The sequence below is a fragment of the Schistocerca nitens genome, chromosome 3 (assembly GCF_023898315.1).
Source record: "Schistocerca nitens isolate TAMUIC-IGC-003100 chromosome 3, iqSchNite1.1, whole genome shotgun sequence".
NCBI classification, from domain to species: domain Eukaryota; kingdom Metazoa; phylum Arthropoda; class Insecta; order Orthoptera; family Acrididae; genus Schistocerca; species Schistocerca nitens.
This window is the reverse complement of record NC_064616.1, coordinates 330,506,014-330,523,145: the sequence shown is the minus strand read 5'-3', so window position 1 is coordinate 330,523,145 and position 17,132 is coordinate 330,506,014. Positions and strand designations below refer to the sequence as shown.

Below are 17,132 nucleotides of genomic sequence, written 5' to 3'. Positions count from 1 at the left end.
AGATCTATCGGTGAGCGAGCAAGGGCAATAGCAATGCTGTTTTTGATGGGAATGATGGCGAGGGGCCTTGGCTAATGAATGTGAGTTGGCTCGATCACTTACAGGTGCTGACATAAGTTCTAATCGCATTTCACGAGTAGTTTGTTTTGGCGACGTGTCAAGATTCAAGATACAGCACTTAATGGAGCAATGATTCGCAATTAAATTTTGCATTTAACTTAAAAAATCTGGTTCTGACAAGGGAAACTTCCCATCACACTGCTCTCAGATTTGGTGGTAAGATGGCTGAGTGGATAGCCCATCAAAAACTGAACAAAGTTGAAACATGAAAACAGGAGAAAGGTGTACTGAACTGTGAAAGAAGAAAAATAGAAACAGTGAACAGTACACGCTCATGATGTGTAAACATCCAAACGTCAAGTGAAGTCAAATAGCCAAGGCCTTGTGCTCATGTGGTCCCGGTTTTCGATGGCAAAGTGGGAGATCTGTGTTCAAATCTCCCTCATGCCCCATCCCCCCACCCCCACCCCCTTTTCTTTTTTCTCACAGAATTATGAACTGTCCATACAACCACTGACATGTCTGTCCGCTGTATTCAAATTAGTGTGTTTGTAGCGGTGTAATGTCCATTTGCAACAGCAAGGTGTAAGGAAGAGACCTCCAGACATACGTACTGTCTAGTACTTCCACACAAGTACCACACGTTATGACTCTTGCGTTCCTATTTGCAAGTTTTGACTCATGAATTCCTTTGTTGTAACACAGTTCACATCCATTTACTTATTGTTTTCATTTTGATAAGAGGTCTATATGGCCTCCTGCCTCTTCTCACTATTCATCACATTTACTTGCGAAGGTAATATATTCTTACTACATGACTCATATTCTATAACCGATATATAGTATGACAGTTGCTAAGATCACAAGAGGAGAAGGGACAAGAAAAAGGGGAATAGAGAGATCTGAACGTGGTTCTCCCACCTTGCAGTCCAACACCGTGACCACACAACCACGACGCCATGGTTCTTCCAATGTTCTCAGTGTTGCACATCTTGAGCTTGGACTGTTCACTGTTTCCATTTTGTTTCTTTTTTCACAGTTCAGTTCACCTCCTTCCTGTTCCCATGCCTGATCTGTGTTCAGATTTTAACAGGCTATACACTGGGCCATCTTCTCACTAAATTGAGTGGGGTGTGATAGGGAATTTCTCTTGTGAGATGGTGGGCGATTCAGGATTTCTTAGAGGAGGGATTGGTGTCCCAGCCAAGAGTTTATACGTAGCACAAGACGTGGGACAGAAAAGAAAACATAAATGACAACAAGTGCCCATCAATGTCCCAAATGCAGGAAAATATATGGAACGTGAGAAACATTTGAATGGGAACTGATGCTTAAGTTCAAGAATGATAGCAGAGGATTGTGATATGCTGAAATTAACTCCATTTTCTGAGACAAATTTCGGATGAAAAAAGTGTGCACAAGAATGGTCCTGGAAGTGATGACTGATGAACAGAAGGAAAGTCATGTGCTGAAGTATAGTGAGTTCTTGGAATGCCATGAAAATGATCTTAACTTTTTGGACAGTGACAGGCAAAAGTACATAGATTTTACAGTATGAACCAGAAACAAAAAGATAAAGCAGTGAGCAGCACACAAAAAAATTCACCTCGTCCAAAGAAAGCCCGCATGAGCAAATCCAAGGTTAAGGCAATGTTCATTGTCTTTTCTTGATACCAAAAGGTCTAATGCACTGTGGATTTGTGTCTCAAAGACAAACAGTTAATGACCAATTTTACACTCAAGTCCTTGCTTACTAGTGGGATGGATTGAAACACGTTAGGAAAGACATCATAAACAAATTAATTCTGTATCGCAGCACAATGAGCCACACTACCCTCCTCATGCACGAGTATCTCACCAGCCTTGGCTGTAGTACAGCCCTGACTTGACATCAATGGACTTCTTTTTGTTTCTGAGGATAAAAAGGAGCTTGAAAGGACACCATCACAGATCATTGGAGGGGGTAAATGAGGGTTCAATGTGCTGCCTTAAGGTGGCTCCCATGACGCCTTGCCATCCAGGAAACCTGTACAGACTGAGTGATGCTACGGCAGCAAAGTGTAGATGCGGAAGAAATTTACTTTGAAGATTTTTAAGGTTTTGTATGTTTAAAGCAATGAATCTCTTTAAAAAAATATTCTTGAAAGTTCTGGGACAGATCCTGTACGACAGTAGTTTTGCGGACATGTCTCTGCTCAAGGGATCTGCAGTGAATTATGGCCAAGAGTGACACCAATTCATTCTCATATTCTGTAGAGAATCTGATGAGTACTCATCAGGCACTGGTGCATTATTGGGCTTTTGCAATTTAAGCTACTTTGCAGCAACACTAGTGTTTAGTACCGTATGACTCAATTTCACAGTGGTGCAGCTATTCAATAAAGAATTTTTTTTTTTTTTTTTTTTGTGAAGGCATATTTGAAGAGTGAATTTTACATTTCACCTTTTGTTTTGCACATACAATGCTTTTAAGACAAACAGAAAATGACAATTTATTTTAAAATTATCGTAAGAAAGACACTCTCTCTCTCTCTCTCTCTCTCTCTCTCTCTCTCTGTCTCTCTCTCTCTGTCTCTCTCTCTCTGTCTCTCTCTCCCCCCCTCCCCCACCCCTTCCCCACCATCCCACAAGAAGGTAACCGCAACAGCAAACCTATGAAGTGACAGTAGTTATTCTGACAGTAACTTCTAGCTGGAATCAAAAACACCCCTTCTAAGATCATTTACCTGAAAGGAAACAAGGTAAACAAACTTGCTGTTACATAATTACTTTTAATAGCATTAAGCTAATTGTCATCATAACATTTTCACTGAATTAACACCTGTTCTTGACTTAAGTAATTTATTAAACTGTTGAGCGAGTTTCAGATCATAAAGCAAGTGGTTGTTCTGAATTTCAGGCTGACTAGGTCACTACAATACTATATTGCGATTGACAACACTGGAGTGGCCAAAGCCTGAAAATACAAGAGGAAACCAAGGACGTCACATAATTCTTGGAACAGACACAATTATCTACCCATTTATCACTGTCTTAAGTTGCAATTTTTATTGTTGTTTAAATGTTCTACTAAAACTGACAAACAGTACCTATTTTAAACTATTTCCAGACATTTAGTAAATCAGATAAAAGTTGCACATATCTAGCAATAACAAGGATAGCACGAACTGCCGAATAAAAATACACACCGATAACAAAATATGAGAGGAGCACTAAACGCCTGACAACAAAAAGTGTCGGGAATGATATACTAAGTTTTGAGATGTAATTTCTCGAGGTTCAGCAATTATTCCAGTGGAGTGGATATAAAAAGTGCCTAAAAAGCAGCAATTCTAGTAGTTTTCCAGTATATGTTAAGACAATGACCAATGTTGACCTCCATGTTGTCAAAAGCTAAAGACAACACAGCATACCCATGAAGGGAGTGTAGTTACTTCGAAAACTATTCAAGGTGAAACTCCTGGCTGAAATATGCTATCAGAGTTGATACTACTATCAATATGATACTCACTTTCAGAAACAACTGGCTGAAGGGTGTTGGTTGAATGTACATCAACAGTCACACTCTCAGATGTAACCACAGACACTTTCTTTTCTCCATTTGAACTGCCAGTTGAGATTAGTTTCTCATCACACAGCGTGCCACCCACATTTGTATCCATACTTCCATTTGCCATCTTGGTTTCAGTGGAAACATTTACAGTTCCTAATGAAGCATGCCTGCTGCCCATTACAGAGCTTTCAGTAATGTTGCAATTCTTTGTGAAGTTTTCAGAAAATGAAGTTTTACTGTTATCCTCATCCCAGGATTGTTCTAGTCTTCCTATGGCAAACGCCTGCAACTGGGTTTTTGATTGATGTACTGAAGGGAGTGAAATAATTTCTTCTGACAACTCAGTGTCACTTATTAATTCAACACCTGAAAATACAAAACAAAAATTTGAATTATATCTAAGAGTTATAAACAAGCACTTAAAAAAAGAAAAAAGCATGACAAAGAAATTATCCTAACAAGACAGAAATCAGTAGATGTGGTGTAAATACACAGACAAACAAACGATTACCGTTTCAGAAAAATTCGAAATTCACAAACTGAGCAAGTAAGTAGCTCGTTGGTTGACTATGGCCCTTATGCGAGCAGTTATTCAGCTTGGCACTGATTGGCAGAGTTGTTGGATATCCTGTTGAGGGATAGTGTGCCAAGTTCTGTCCAACTGACATGTTAGATAGTCAAAAGCCCTAGCTGGTTGGAGGGCCCTGCCCATACTGCTCCAAACGTTCTCAATTGGAGAGAGATCCAGTGACCTAGCTGGCAAAAGTAGGGTTTGCAAGCAAGAAGACAAACAGTAGAAACTCTCGCCATGTGCAGGCGGGAATTATCTTTCTGAAATATAAGCCCAGGATGGCCTGCCATCGAGGGCAACAAAATGGGGCATAAAAAGTCTTTGATGTACCACTTTGCTAAGGGTGCTGCAGATGACAACCTAAAATGTCCTGTTATGAAAAGAAATGACACCCCAGAATTTGGTAGCGATTATAAAGCTATGTATTGACAAAGTTGCTTGTGCACCGTTATACAGTTATTAAATTTAATAGTTTTCAATGGTGTTTCATGCTGTTTGGGGCAAAATAATGATTTAATAAACTTTTGGAAACATTCACTCATTGTGGTTTTTTGGAGTTTTCTGTGCATTTAGTCTATTTTATGTGGTTGTTTTCAGCTGATGTTTCTTATTGTTTTTAGTGAAATATTTCTGTAAAATTTTCATTCACTGTTTTAACTTAATTGAGTGTTCCAGTGACCATTTGAATTTTTGGTTGTAATTAATAAATTTTGTGAAGTTTTGTTGGTGTTGGTATTGGTATTAGCTGTGGTTTAGTAGTATTAATAAAAGTTGTTGCCTTCCTAGTAGAGAGAGAATTTCGAGATCGCTATGTAACTGGACTTAGGTAACGTAGACTTTTAGTTTTTTTTTCAGTAACTGTAAAATTTTACCATGAGTGAGAAGTGTAGGCTCTGGCATAGGTTTGTGAGTAGTGGGTTACGGTGTGGGATTTGTTCCAAGTATTTTCATTGGGGGAGGGGGGGGGATGCAGTGGGGAAGCCAGTGGGCATTCTGGCAAGATCCTCTCCTGGGATTGCAAAATCTGTAGTACAAATAAGTTGATAAAGGAGCAGGAGTGTAAAATCTGCGCCCTTCAGGTGCAGTTACAATACACAAAGGAGAAACTAGATAGGTTGAGGAGGGAGAAGGGTGCTGGGGAATGGGAACTGGCAGTTGGCAAGAAGTCAGCTAAGAGGATGTGGTGTTTAGACAGTTGTACTTTGTGTATATGCAGTAGATTTGACCAACTGTCAGAGTTGAGTGGAGAGGAGCCTCTTGTAGCTGTAGGTGTAGGAAAAATGCACGAGTCCTCGGAAGTTAGGAGGCCTAAGTCAGTTGCAAAATCTAACAGAAAGAAGGTTATGCTGCTACATAGTTCACATGGTACAGGTGTGGGGCAACTGTTGCAGGAAGTGTTGGGAAGTGAGTACCAGGTCACAGCATTGTGAAGCCTAGTGTAGGGTTGGCTCAGGTGACTGACAGCATAGGGGAGTTATGTAGGAATTTTCCGAAGGAGGATCAGGTAGTGATAGTGGGTGGAGCAGGGAATGGTCTTGATAGGGACTGGAAAATGATGTAGGTGGTGAGCTGAAAAGATGGCTATTCAAACTGGTGGCACCAATGTGCATTTCGTGCAACTGTTTCAGCATAGGCGTGTTAACATAGGGCTGGAGAAGGCACTAATGGCACACGGCATGGGTCACATTGCAATGATGCCTGTTGAGTCTATCAGTAGATCGAGTTTCACTAGGCATGGCCTGCATCTCAATATGTATGGGAATGGGATGCTGGCAAAGCTTATAGGTAACAGTATAGTGGGTGGTGGTGGGATCACTTATGGAAAAATTTCTGTAGTAGTTGGTGTTAGAGCTGCACCCTTTTTAGATTAAAGTCAGCTGATAGGTATACCTGTTTAAAGGAAGTCCCTGTAACTAAGGAATCACATTCAGAGGACGTCATGTTTCCAAGTAGAGAAGGAATTAGCACATTTTTTCGAAATATAAGATGTATAAGTCAAGTTATTGAACTGCTTATAGATGTTGACTCTGAAATTATTAGTACATCGGAGTACAACCTAAATAATTAGACAATTCGGAGGCCTCCTTTACCAGGATACAGATTATCTGGCTGTTTTTCAAAGGCTTCCTTGCGGAGTGGGGGAGTGGCCATGTATGTAAGAAACAGTATTCCGTTTGAGTCCATAGGTGTATCACGGCATTGCAATGAACAGATATTTGAACATTGTGCGGGGGCAGTTGAATTTAGTGAAACTAAATTTTAATTGTTGTTGTTTATAGGTACCCTAACTCTGACGTCACAGCATTCCTGCTCAACCTAGAAAGGGTTCTTGATTCACTTTATAGGAAGTAACAGAAATTAGTTATACGTGGGGACTTCAGTATTAATTTTGAATATGATTGTGCAAGAAAAAGGATGGTAGGTCTCATGAATTCATAAGATCTGATGCAGATTGAGTTTTTTCCAACTAGGGTGCAGGGGAACAGTAACACAGCCATACACAATATTTTTATTCATTCTTCATTACTAGATGAGCATTCTGTCAGTAAAAGGTGAATAGCCTTTCAGACCATTATGCACAAATTTTAACACTAAAAGGCTTTTGTATTCAAACAAATGTCACATATAATTACAAACTATGCAGGAAAGCTAATCCAACGGCAATAGAGTGTTTTTCAAACCTCGTCAAGGAACAAGAATGGCAGGATATTTATAGTGCCAATAACATAGATGACAAATAAAAGGTGTGCATAAAGTCCGGTAACACTTCCAATTATTTATTGTAGAAGAACTAAACATTGTACAGATGTCATACATAATGCATTTTTCAATTATTTATTGCAGAAGAACTAAACATTGTACAGATGTCATACATATTGCATTTTGAAGAGAAACTCAAAGCATTTTTACAAATATTTGACATGCGAACCATGAGTGAAATGGCAAACATCAATACGGAAATCGAATACTTGCCATACCCAATCCAGCATGGCATTGTGACTGTGGCAGTCGCTTCCTGTATTTTCTCCTGGAGCTCTGCTACATAACGTGGTAGAGGCGGTACATACACCAGATCTTTAATGTGTCCCAACAGAAACAAGTCACATAGAGTGAGATCTGGTGATCAGGGACACCATTTCATGGAACAGCTGTCCCCTGCACACAGAAAGCTCGCCCCGCACCTGAACTCACCAAGTTTGCCGCTAGCGCTGACTATCGGCAAATTACCAAACTACACTCTGGCAGTATATATATAAAACTTTCAGGGTTTCTCTTCAAAATGACATATTATATCTGTACAATGTTTGGTTTGGTTCCTGTGCAATGAATAATTGAAAGTGTTCCCGGACTTGATGTACACCCTGTATAATGCTTTCCTTAACACATTTCTCATGCTCTTTGAGAGTTGCTTTCCATTAACATTCTAAAAGGGGTACGAGCAGTAAAAGGCAGCCTGGGTCGCTGACTAGTGGGATAAGGATAACATGTAGAACAAAGAATGTTAGAAGTAGACACAATCAAGCTACAGTAGCCCACTACAAACAGTATTTCCAGGTGCTTAAAAATGTTATTAGGGAGGGAAAGAGTATGTGGTATGCAAATAGAATAACTAATTCACAGGATAAAATTAAAACCATATGGTCAGTTGTGAAGGAAGTGTCCAGTCAGCAGCATATGGTTGACGATTTAAAGTCAGTGCGCAGTAAAAATATTTCTGTTATTGATAAATCAGATATATGTACAGTATTTAACAATCATTTTCTAAGCATTGCTGGTGAAGTAAATAAAAATTTAGTTTCTGCAGGGAGTCATATCACTCTTGGCAAATGCCTGTCTGAAATACTACTCTATGACACAGTCAGTCAAGCGGTAGATTGAGTTAATAATTAAATCACTGAAGACTAAGGACTCTCATGGATATGATGGAGTGCCTAGCAGAATATTAAAGTACTATGCTGCACAAGTTAGCCCTGTACTTAGCCATATTTGTCATTTTTCCTTTAGGAAAGGTCAGTTTCCTGAACAATTAAAGCACTCAGTGGTAAAGCCGCTTTATAAAAAGGGAGAAAGAGATAATGTAGACAATTTTAGACCTATTTCTATGCCATCAGTGTTTGCTGAAGTTATTGAAAAGGCTGTGTACATAGGGATAATTGATCATTTTATATCACATAATTTGCTATCAAATGCACAGTTCGGCTTTAGAAATCTTTTAGCAACTGAAAATGCTATATTCTCTTTTCTCTGTGAGGTACTGGGTGGGTTAAACAAAAGGTTTTGAACGCTAAAAATATTTTTTTGATTTAACTAAGGCGTTTGATTGTGTTGATCACAGAAGATTGCTCCAGAAGTTGGACAATTGCCGAATATAGGGAGTAGCTCACAATTGGCTCACCTCTTACTTCAACAACAGATAGCAAAAGGTCATTCTTCACAGTGTTGAACATGGCTGTGATGTGGGTCTGAGTGTCGTACGGTCAAATGGAGGGTGCCCCCAGGGATCAGCTGTTTGCTGACGACACTAGCTTTGTAGTAAAAGATGTTGTGTGCAACATTGGCTCAGTTCCAAATAGTGCAGTTCAAGACAAGTTCATGGCTTGTAGAAAATAAACTAATGCTAAATCACAGTAAGACTCAGTTTTTACAGTTTCTTACACACAATTCGACAAAACCCGACGTATATTATTGAAACTGAACAGTTCAAATTTCTAGGTGTTCAGATATATGGTAAACTGTTGTGGAAAGCCCACGTTCAGGATCTTGTTCAGAGACTTAATGCTGCTATTTTTACTATTCGAACAGTATCTGAAGTAAGTGATCGTTCGACACAGAAATTAGTCTACTTTGCTTATTTTCATTCGCTTATGTCATATGGTACTATGTTTTGGGGTAACTCTTCCCATTCTAAAAGGATATTTTTGGCTCGGAAATGGGTGGTTCGTGCAATAAGTGATGTAAGTTGACAAACCTCTTGTCAACCCCTTCTCACTAGTCTGGGTATTTTGACATTGGTCTTTCCAAGAATAAGCAGCTCTCACTCAGTTAATACTCGGCAGAAATCCAAATTACACCATCCAGTCACATTAATGTGACCATTGCCTTCATCCGACATCAATGTGCAATAACCATTCACAGATGGCAGGTGGCAGCACTACCAATTGAGGGTATATAAAGCATGTTGGGGGATGCGGTAACAGTTCAGTCTTGGTCGTAATGCAGAAAAGGAGCGATTCTTCTGATGTCCAAAAGGGTATGATCATTGGCTCTCGGACCATGGGTGGAATCATTTCCAATACGGCTTAGTTTGTAAACTGTTCACATGCAGCCTTGGTTAAAGTATACTGTGCTTCACAAAATGGCTCTATCCAAAACTGGCATTGAGGCAACATTGGTGCACCATGGCCCATAGATGGCGGGGGTCAAGGACAGCTGCAGAAAAGTGTACAGGCGAATAGATGTACAACTGTTGAGCAACTGACTGCCCAGATGAACCAAGGGCTACCAACAGGGAATTCTCAATGACGGTTCAGCAAACGTTGCTGTGCACGGGCCTCCACAGTAGACACCTATTTCATGCACCTACGGATTACTGTTCACTGGCTACAAAGACTGGAATTTGCATGCCAGTACAGCAACTGGATGTCTATTGAGTGGCGATAGATGGCCTTTTTGGATGAATTAAGTTTTATGCCCCATCAGATGGATGTCTGTTGGCATGAAACATGTGAAAGCAAACACCCTGCCACAGTCATTGTAAGGGTCCAGGCCAGAGGAGTAAGTGTTATTGTCTGCAGAATGTTTTCATGGCATTATCTGGGTGATTTGTCATTGTGGAAGGCAAAATGGATCAACAAAAGTATGCATCCACTGTCGGGACCTATATTCAGGCCTTTGGTAGGTGGTCACATCTTAGCACTTTCCATGAGTTTTGTTTTCATACTTTGTAGCACTCTTAGCTTATCTCTACTCACTTTCTTCTTTCTTTCATTTTCTATTGAGAACTTTTAAATTGTACTTTTCTCTGCTATGGTTTCATTGTGCCTACCAAGTGCAGTTTGGAAGTAGTGTATTAATTTCTTTTTAATAGTTACACATCCAACACCACCTGCAACCTTGATCAAATCATGAATGATACAAACGGCTATCAGAGTGACTTTAGTCAATTTTTTGACCAGAATGGAGTTATCGGCAAATATCCTTTGAGGCTAGAATTGCTATGGAAGAGACTGCAAGCACCATTGATAAATTTCTTCACATTTTCATGTCCACTCTCAACCTCAATGATGATCATACAGAACTGACAAATTCGAACATGATCCCCATCTAATTCTTTGAGGATTTCCTTTGCTGACATGATCTCTGCTAAATTTTGGAATTCATGGGCAATGGCATAAGCAGGCAGTGAGACATGTCAAATGTCTCTTCTCATGGACAGCATCAAATAACACTTCTGGAACTAAACATGGAATGCCCTTCATGAAGAAATAAACTATTCAGTAGCTATGACTCTTAGGGATTCCAGAAGTGGTGGGAAGCAACGTTTTTAAACAGATTATATACAACTCTCAGAAACTGAACAACCTGTTGGTCACCATGCACTGTAGGTAAGCCACATGTCCAAAAGTCCAAAAGCACAGAACTCTCTGGATTACCCTCAAGTTCGTGTTTTCTTGCTTTTCAGCTTTCTTTGGAACACCTTATTAACATCAGGACAATCTATAAAAACCTGAACAACTCTCCTTTTCATATTAGGATGCACCACAAATGGATAAATCTGGCGATCTATGGGGCCAGGGAATGTTACCAAATCGTGATATGACACGGTTGCCAAACAATTCTAGCATATATGCCATTGATTGCCATGCAGTGTGTGATGTCGCTCTGTCCTGTTGAAATTGGGCTTCTTGAACATTTAGAAAGTTGTTCCATTCACGTGTAACGAAAGTTCGTAACATCTCCAAGTAACAATCAGCACTGACAGTTATTAACACATTGGCAATCCGTCTGATTTTTTCTTGTGGGGCTACCTCAAGAGCAAAGTCTACACGACTCGAGCAAAAACCCTGGATGAGTTAAAACAGAGAATTTGGGATGCAATTCACAGTATCCCAGCTGAGATGTTGCAGCAGTTAATGAGGAATCTCGACAGCAGATTTCACAAATGTATTGGTACACGAGGATGCCATAGAAAGGATGTAATTTAAAAAAAATGATAAATGTCATCAATGTTTTGTAAATGGCAAACATGTAAGGTTTCAATTACTATGAATGCAGTTTCTTTCCTTCATCACTTTTAGTTTTATTGGATTGTGGAAAAATCTGCCTCTTCAGAATTCCCACTAAGCCAAATACTTTTCAGCCCTAATTAGTTTGGAATAGCAGGACTCTACTGTAGAACCAAAAAATTATAGTATATGCAAACCTATCATGCCCTAGTATCCCCAATTCAAAAGAAATGGATTTGAACAGGCCACAAACTCCCCTATAGGCACATGTCTTAGTGATTAAACCATGTCAGCAAACAAGTCAGTACATTTGGACAGATGTAAATGTAAACCACACCAAATACTCATTATAGGTCCTTGCTGGTCACATTGTGTCACAAACACACAAAATTACGACAACAACAAACCAGGGTAGCACAGCCATGCTACAGTCACAGGCATGCTAGCCATTCCACATAAACAACAACAAACCTCCACACAGTTGATCTGGACTCCGCCAGGCTGGGCTGGCTGGCTAGCTGAAGCATCGTAGTGATGAATGGGAGGGGATTGGGGATACCAAAATCCCAGTGGAGGATGGTCCCACAGCAAGCCACACAGAAGGGAACCAAATGCCTCTGCCCAAAATCAAATGCGACACCATGCCTTTTCCAAGGTTTTTTGGCAAAATGCAAAAATTCCCAGAGTTTTCAAGAGAAAAAAAATCCCAAGTTTTCCCTGTTTTCCAGGACGTTGGACACCCAGTATATTGAAGAGTCAGAACAATTAAGTAGAACAGAAAAATAAGGGAAAATAGGACAAATTGAAATTGTACCTGAAATTAGAAAACAATATTCTGAATAAGTATTCAGTTATCTGAAAGAAAATAAGGCTAGCAACACTCATATCATCCTAAGTGAAATGCTTAAAGCATTAGACCCAGAAATGAAGCATGATAAATGTCTTAATATATATTAAAAAATGATATCTCAGAAGGGGGAAAAAAGCAGCTACATGCGGAAAACACATGACTATGAGCATTCCATAACTCTCACTTTGAAAATATTTACAAATTTACAAGAATAATACACAGATGCAAAACTGAAAATTGAAGCCAGTTTAGATGAATATCAATTTGGTTTCCCAGAAGGCAGAAACACGAGAGAGAAGTCTTTGCGGTAGAATTGACGAAAACTTTGGTATTAATAGAAAAATTTGTATAGTTTCCACAAACAAAGGAAAGCATTCCACACTGCCAACTTAAAAGTGGTTAAACTAGACTACAGAGACAGAAGAATAAATGAATTATACAAATAAAAAACAGTGACACTAAAGATAAGAAATACTTAAAAAGATGCTAGAATTCTTAAAGGGATTAGACTGAGATGCAATTCAACATCTACACAAAACATGCAGTCAATGAGTGCAAAGTATACTGTACAGGTAACAGAATAAATAGAGAAAAAATATACATGCTTAGGTTTGTGACTGACATAGTTGTGCTAGATCCAGATGACAGAAATCTGGAAACAAAAGTACTAAAGGATGAGCATAAAATGGAAATTAACTCCAAGACAAAAATACCTGTGTGCCCCAAGGAACCTGGAGAAATAAACATCAAAATTAGTGGAAAAAAATACAACAAGCAAATTCATACAAATATTTAGGAAGTACGGCGACCAAAGGCGGAAGAAGCAAAAGTGATATAAAACAATGAATTAGAGTAGCAAACGCAATGTTCATGAATAAATATAAAATACTTTGTTGAAACAACATGAATACTTGCATGAGAAATGGGTGATTAACATCTGCACTTGGATCATAGCACTGTACTGCTGTGAAATGAGGACAATAGGCAAAAACGAAATGAAATCTCTTCAAGTATGAGTTACACCGATGGAGACACCTGTTCAAGATAAAGCAGACAGATAAAACAATCAACCAGGAAGTTCTGCAAATAACTGGTGAAGAAAGGTCATTTAGGAGAACAACAGAGCAAAGACAACAATGAGTGGATTGGTCACATAATATGACACAACTATATCCCTGTAAATGTCCTGTAAACATCATCAAGCTGGCGAAGTTTTCAGCCTTGTTTGTCAACTACTTAACCTACTATTTGGTGAGATGTTAGCTTTTACCCCTAAATTATTTACATTCTGCCAGAACTTTCTATGCCATACTTAATGTTACTTGCAACTTTCAAAATGACATGCGAATGTTAAAACAAGTTCCAGCTTGTGGGTTCATGGTTTAGGTAGAATCCCAAAATGCACCACTTTCAAAACACTCATGCCACATTCAAGCAATGCTGCATTAAAAACCCATACTGTGATTGAGGGCAGTCACCTTTTCTAAAAGTGTGCAAACCCACTTTTTCTTATTCACAATATTCACTTGGACATGTCAGTGTGGAGCTCTTCCTCCGTTAAATGGTAGCACTCAATGACGTCTCTCCAAAACCTCCATTGTCTTTGATTGATAGGTTCCACTTATGTCCAACAAAATGCTACAGAACAAAATATCCTTTCAGACTTCAGCACGCTGGCAGGATTCTTTCTAATGTGGTTTTTAACTGTTCATTGGAGACAAGAGCCACAATTCCGGAAACTGACAACCAACATACCACGTGGCGGACACTATCACCAAACACTACACACTGTTAGGCCCCACTGCTAATTACATTTTGTTTTTTTACTTGTGTTTTTCAACATTTGTCATTTCCATCATACAATATGCCACAAGTCCCTACCACACACATTGGCATCCCCCTGTTCCACACTGTTTATGGCTCTTCCTGCACTTGTCATCCCCTTGTTCTCCACAGAGCAGCTCATATTTATAAGTGAGCTAGATCCATACATTTACAGGTCTCCTTTACACCACCACCATTGTTAGGTGTTCTCTACCACAGCTATCTTTCCCACTGCAGCACTTTCACAGGGGTGTACTGAAAAGTAATGCCTCCAAATTTTTTAAATTCTGTTCTCAGTATCAGTTGAATTATAACATGTCATGCATATTACTCTGTTGACTTTTGCACTTCGGTGGCACAAGTTGCAACCCTCTGCCTCTAGAAGGCCCCAAATTGTAACACTTAACATGGTGGTGTGTAACGTAACTATGTCAGTGTGCGAAAAAAAGTTCAGAAAACTGAAAGCACGAATTCAAAATGTTTGTTCACACATGGACACTTCCTCCTTCACTTGACAATGCCAGACCACACACAAGCACTGCGATATCTGCAACAATAAAACACTTTGGGTTCACTGACATCAATCATCCTCCATACAATCCCGAGATGGCGCCATTTGATTCTCATCTGTTTCCAAAATTTAAAGAACACTTCACTGTACTTAACTTTAATACTGATCAAGTGGTGCAAGTAGAGATGACGTGGCTCCATCAACAAAGTCAAACATTCTACAGTGATAGTATCAACAAACTGGTCTCTCGTTAGCAGAAATGTGTTTGTTACAAGGGTCACTATGTTAAGAAAGAAATAGATAGACATGAAGAATACAGAGACGGAATGTTAATAACGTTTATTTTATTCAACAAGCTTTAAGAGTTTTCCCATAAAAAATTCGAGGGCCCTACTTTTCGGAACATTCTTGTATAATACCAGCAGTCATCTACCCTGCATCTCTAGCAGATTTTGCACTGCAGTTTCGTTTCACACAGCTCAAAGTTTATGATGTCATATCTCCCGAAATACGTGTCATACAATGATATAATTTTTCAGATACATTCAGTGGTGTATGTTAATACTGTCTGCAAAGTGTCTCATGAATGCAGTTGTAAAGAACAATGGAAACGTAGTAAGCAATAAACTTTTTTCCTTTCCTCATTTTAGGGGTTTGTCAGTGAGAGAAAGTTTCATAAAGGTTTGAAATTATGCGTGGAGTTTACTGCAAGTCACCAAGTGCTCTTATTCTCTAATACTGGCGTAATAAAGTCTTGGTATTTGTGTATCATTAGCTACACTCCTTCCCGCACCCCCGTCCCTCTTTGATAGGTAGGCAGTTCTTTCCGCATAGCTATTATTTCCACACAGTAATTGATATGTGTACCAAGTTTCGTTGAAATTGGCCCAGTTGTTTAGGAGGAGATGGAAATATACATACATGCATTCGTACATACATAGATACATTTTAATAATATGTATGGATTTCGCACATGCTCTATATTCTGCATTTTCTTATTACATTCATCTTCAGATTTCATAATTTCCTCACTATTTTCCTAACACCCTATACTTCTACATTAGAGAGAGCAGTTCACTAGATCAATATACATTATAACTGACTTTAATGTAGTTACTTATACATTTCGTCAAACATATGCCACATATTATGAAATTTATTTGCTAACTGTAAATTCTTAGGCGTCAGCTGTATTACATACAGAGATGCCACCTATTAGTGACACATGAAAATGTGTACCATCCTCCTCCTCCTCCTCCTACCTGTCTAGGCACATATTACATGGTTTATGTTATAATGTCTGTTCCTTCAGACAAGCATGCATATCTGAAGGAACAGACATTGTAAAATAAAGCATATACTCCTTAGTTGTTCCTGTCCCTGGTTCATTTGATGTTCGATATCCTCCTTACAACATGGATGCATATGAAAATAGATTTAAGACGCTTGAATTCTTTGTAATCCTTAACAATGTTCCAATCAAAATTCAAGTAATCTATATTACAACCTACAATAAAACACATCATCTTTGCAAAATTTATTTCAAGACCCTAGTTCACATTTTCTTCCTCAAACATCCAAGTCAAGTGGTTAGCACCTTCAGCACGGCAGCTCATATTTTTTTTATTTGTGTGAAGTATATGTTGGCAGTCCTAGTACACACTGAAATCCCCACACTACAGTACTGTTGCACATTGCTAAAGGGGCTAATACAAAATGGTACAGCCTATTGATGTAGTTGAGTATCACATTGTAATTAATTTTCTGCATTTGAAGGGGAACAACACCGCAACAATCCAAGCTGAGTTGATGGAAGTGTAAAGCAACAATGCAGTATCATACAACACATACATTTTAGTGTCATCAAATAAGTAACTAAGTAAGTAAGTAAGTAAGTAAGTAAGTTGGTTAGCTAGCTAGTTAGCTGTTCAATGGATCATTTGCATGATCAGTCTTAAGGATGTGGAACAATTCATTGTACATACACATTGCAAATTAATTTTTTAAATATGGCTACATGCTGAAAATTTATAAAGGTTTGTTTTAAAAAATTTACAGCACTGTTCCTTTTGAATTGCTGTGGATTATTTACAACATACTTCACAATGGAATACATGTACTCTGAAGCAGTGGTCAGAACGCTCTACTCCATAAACAGATGTCTACAAGATGACTACAGTTGTGCACCACATATTACGCTTACAGCATGTTTCTGAGCAATAAGGATTTTTTTTCCTTAATGAGGAGTTACCCCCTTACATTAGTCCATATGACATTACTGAATGAAAATACGTAAAATATATCAACTTACTGATTTGTCTCTTCACAAGATTTGCAATGATTCTAAGAGCAAATGAGGCTGAACTAAGTTATTTCAGGAGTTCCAAAGTGTGCTTTTCCCAGTTGAAACTCTCATCAGTATGGGAACCTAAGAATTTTGAAGTTTGCACCCTATTTATTATTTACTCACTGTGTGTTACACTTATAATTGGTGCAGTACCCCTAGGTGTGTATAAATGAATATCTTCCACATTTTT

At 38.8% G+C, this 17,132-nt stretch overlaps 1 protein-coding gene across 1 annotated transcript in view; it reads right to left on the bottom strand.

Annotated features, from left to right (window-relative positions):
* LOC126249214 (uncharacterized) overlaps positions 1–17,132 on the bottom strand; it is a 255,126-nt gene that overhangs the window by 102,652 nt on the left and 135,342 nt on the right. The window contains exon 7 of the mRNA XM_049950868.1: positions 3,572–3,979. Coding sequence (XP_049806825.1) covers positions 3,572–3,979 — 408 coding nt within the window. The remainder of the gene's footprint in view (positions 1–3,571; positions 3,980–17,132) is intronic.